The sequence below is a fragment of the Carassius carassius genome, chromosome 27, assembly GCF_963082965.1.
Source record: "Carassius carassius chromosome 27, fCarCar2.1, whole genome shotgun sequence".
In the NCBI taxonomy this organism is placed as follows: domain Eukaryota; kingdom Metazoa; phylum Chordata; class Actinopteri; order Cypriniformes; family Cyprinidae; genus Carassius; species Carassius carassius.
Window position 1 is genome coordinate 2,365,893 of NC_081781.1, and position 3,604 is coordinate 2,369,496.

The 3,604-nt window shown below is 35.8% G+C and overlaps 1 protein-coding gene across 1 annotated transcript in view; it reads right to left on the reverse strand.

Moving 5' to 3' along the window:
- The window catches only part of cd109 (CD109 molecule), a 20,989-nt gene continuing 17,385 nt past the window's right edge, over positions 1-3,604 (reverse strand). Inside the window, exons 28-33 of the mRNA XM_059513434.1 lie at positions 3,056-3,214; positions 2,363-2,428; positions 1,622-1,758; positions 834-990; positions 586-688; positions 1-497 (exon numbers count right to left, since the gene is read on the reverse strand). Coding sequence (XP_059369417.1) covers positions 301-497; positions 586-688; positions 834-990; positions 1,622-1,758; positions 2,363-2,428; positions 3,056-3,214 — 819 coding nt within the window. The 3' untranslated portion in view covers positions 1-300. The remainder of the gene's footprint in view (positions 498-585; positions 689-833; positions 991-1,621; positions 1,759-2,362; positions 2,429-3,055; positions 3,215-3,604) is intronic.

Genomic DNA, 3,604 nt, shown 5'->3' on the forward strand with positions numbered 1-3,604 from the left:
TTGAGCCTGACCCTGAATTACTATTTCAATTATTATAAAAAAAAATCTATAATTAATTATAATTAATTGATAATTAAATGATTAATTTGATTTAATAATTTATTTTTAATTCATGCATTTTAGAAGCTGAAATTCTGTCTAAACTGTTTGTAAAATCATTCCTTGTTGCACTGAACTAAATGCACCAAAAACATTTTTTCACATTTACAGAAACAATTTTTTTTTTTTACACAAAGTATACATAAATTTTGCTTGTGTTATCGTGTTACTGATTAAAATGGTTTTGATTTAGGGAAAACACTAGTTGCAGATTGACAGGAGGATGATGAGTGCTGTGGTCAAACTTAGAGCCAGAAGTGGATGTCGATGAATGGACGGCGTCCCGTCAGTTGTCCAGATGTCTCGAACCCCACACTGGGAACAATCTGGCCCACATAGAGAACATACAGACATGTCCCGTCTCGTCTCAGATGTGTAGGACCGCACTGTCCTCCGTCCTGCAGAAGGGAATGAAAGGAGATTGAAACACATACTGCAACATGGGAATGCTTTAGAGAATCTGGAGCTATTGTTTAAGAGTCTTACTGGGCTCATAGTAATCATAGATATTGACCACAGCATCTTGGACATTGACCACCTTAAATTCCAGGATGGTGGATATTTCAACGCACCTTTCCATTGTGGTCACCTGTTATGAGAGGAAAGATGACGAGGTTGGACATACAGTCAGCCATGGATGCATAATGAACCAAATAAACCATCATCAGCACAAAGTTAGACATAGCACACTTATACTGTAGTACTGTAGTCATGAATATATAAGAGGAACTCACCGTGTCTAAATAAAGTGTAACTCGTCCTGAAGGTGACTCTACTCTTCTGACTATATCATTAAGCTGGACACCGTTTTGGGCCAAACTGAACCCCGTGAGTAAACCCACGTCCAGTATGGCCATACCCGTCTGTTTCAGGCCCTGGTCCTCCCTCAGCCTTAAAAAAAAACAGCCAAAACTCAAAAACACTCAAAAATGGTTCCTAAGAATATCTACAGTGACTGCAAAAACTATTTGGACAATTAAAAATGATTGAAATTTATGATTTGCATGGGATATCCTAATGCAATATTGATGATATAGAATATCTTATTATTAAAGTATAATTTTATAAATTGTTTTCTTGATAACCAACACTGATTTCACTTTTTTGACATCCATGATGAGAAGAAAAGAAAGAAACAAAAAATCAACCCAAGTGGAATCTGCAAAATGACAATAACTGTATATACTTTTTTTTTTATTTCGTTATATAATTCAAATATATTTGTATGTTTTTTAATTATTTTCAATTGAAAATAAGATATTAAACAAATATTGTTGATCTTATATTTATCTAATTTATATTATTATATATTTATTTATATAATATTTAAATTATATAATAAAATATATAAGTTGCATATATGCATATAAATGTGTGATGTAGTCAATGAGTTAAATAATCATGTTAAATAATCGACCTCAATAGTGCAGTCTTTTTTCACTTTTTAATGGCCTTTTTTGGTGCTGATGAAATCATTTTGGCAATAAGTAAACAACGTTGTGTGTTCGGCTCGGCCGCTCACCTGAAACATATGTGAAGGTTTACATGGAACTCCTCATTGTCCATTACGTCTACATACAAATAAAAGGCCTCATCTGTGTGTATGTCACGCCGTCTGAGCGACGTTCTCAGGTTCATCACGTTATAGAACACATTAAGCTGAAACAGTAAGAGAAAATAAATAGTGCTTCAATAATTCCCCCATTTTATGAGATTTCATAAAACAACAGTACAAGCCAGATGATTGAGGAATCATTCATATCTGAAGAACAAATTAGCAAACACAACTCGAAATGAGGTCATTTCTGCTTTGTGAATCTTCTGCAGAACAGAGTTCTGGACGCAGTTTCTTCGGTGAGGTCTTTCAAAGCAGCTCAAGATGTTGCTGGGGTCTCACTGATGAGGAAAACAGCGTCTGGGCCGGTTTACGTGCTCCATGGTGAGCAATCAAAGGTATAATTACACATCGGACTGAGAAAGAGGGGATCCGACAACAGAATATTTCTGCCATTACGTCTCTTTTTATCTTTACAAGGGCTTCGGTTATTATTCGCAGCTGTTGAACCTTCATAACCTGCTTTCTCTGGTAATACCGCGCTATTTGACAGTTTTGCAATGGAGATGATCCTGCTAAATTATGCTGCTATGTCAACTAGTCATTCAACAAGCAAATAGGAGCCTTTTTTAGCTTCAATATTTTTTGCAGCAGTGCTAAACAATGCATTTAAGGACAAATTCTTAACTTGGAGATGTTTAGACATACCTGAAACAGAGCAAAGCCTTTACCCTGTGCCACCACCTCAATATCAACCCCTTCTTCTGCTTTAATCTGTCGAGGCAAACGCAACATTAGCATAAGTCACTTACTATGATAACTAGAGTGTCACAAACAGTCTGCTTGTTATGTGAACTTTTATGTCAATGTGTTACTTTGAAAAAAACTGCACACACACTGAAGTTTAATACTCTCTGTTATTATGTAATTATACAGTACCGCTCAAAGTTTTGGGGTCAGTAAGATTTTTTTTATGTTTTTGAAAGTCTAACCAAGGTTCTATTTATTTGATTAAAATTACAATAAAATTTTGAAATATTACTACAATTTAAAATAACCCTTTTCTGTTTGACTATATCTTAAAATCAAATTCGTTCCTGTGATCAAAGCTGAATTTTCATCATCATTCTCCAGTATTAAGTGTCACATGATCCTTCAGAAATCATTGAAATCATTCTAATGTGCTGATATGCCAGTCAAGAAACATTTATTTTATCAGTGTTGTGCCACTTTATATTATATATATATATATATATATATATATATTTTTTTTTTTTTTTTTTTTTTTTTTTTTTAACAATTCATTTTTTTCAGGATTCAGATTTTTTGGATATGGGAATCTTACTGGACTCAATCTGTTAAACAGTAGCATGTATCTAGAGCAGTGTATTATATACATACGGGCAGGTCTTGGCTCTGCTGGAGCAGGTAATTGTATCTGTCTATGTTGAATACGGTGGCAGAGCTGAAGACACCATTCACAGTGATGCTGAGATCTATGGACTCTGGGCTGCTAAAGGTGGCGTAGATTGACAGTGCATGCAGAGCCATCACTGTATCCTGACAACAAAGACATACAGACAGAGCACAGATATTTTAATAAAGCTTTAGAACTGATCAAAACAACAAAAAGTGCATTCAACAAGAACAAAGTTTTGGCAGATGTGACATCTCTCTGTGTCAATAACAGGTGCCAGTGCATCTGTGTCACAGATAGCCTACACTCTCAATTCAATCACCTGCCGCCTGGTAAATAACACCGCACATGTGCAGAACAGAGACACAGAGCCTTTAATCTTTCCACACCCTACCAAAGACTGCCAGGACTCTCTCGGGCGCAGTCAGATGTTCTCCTGTTGGACTCGAGTTGTTTTGTCAAAGCGAGGGGCTTTAACATGAGTGCAGTGCTTTATCAGAGCTCACGGCCCGGAAACTGCTAGTCCTCATTGA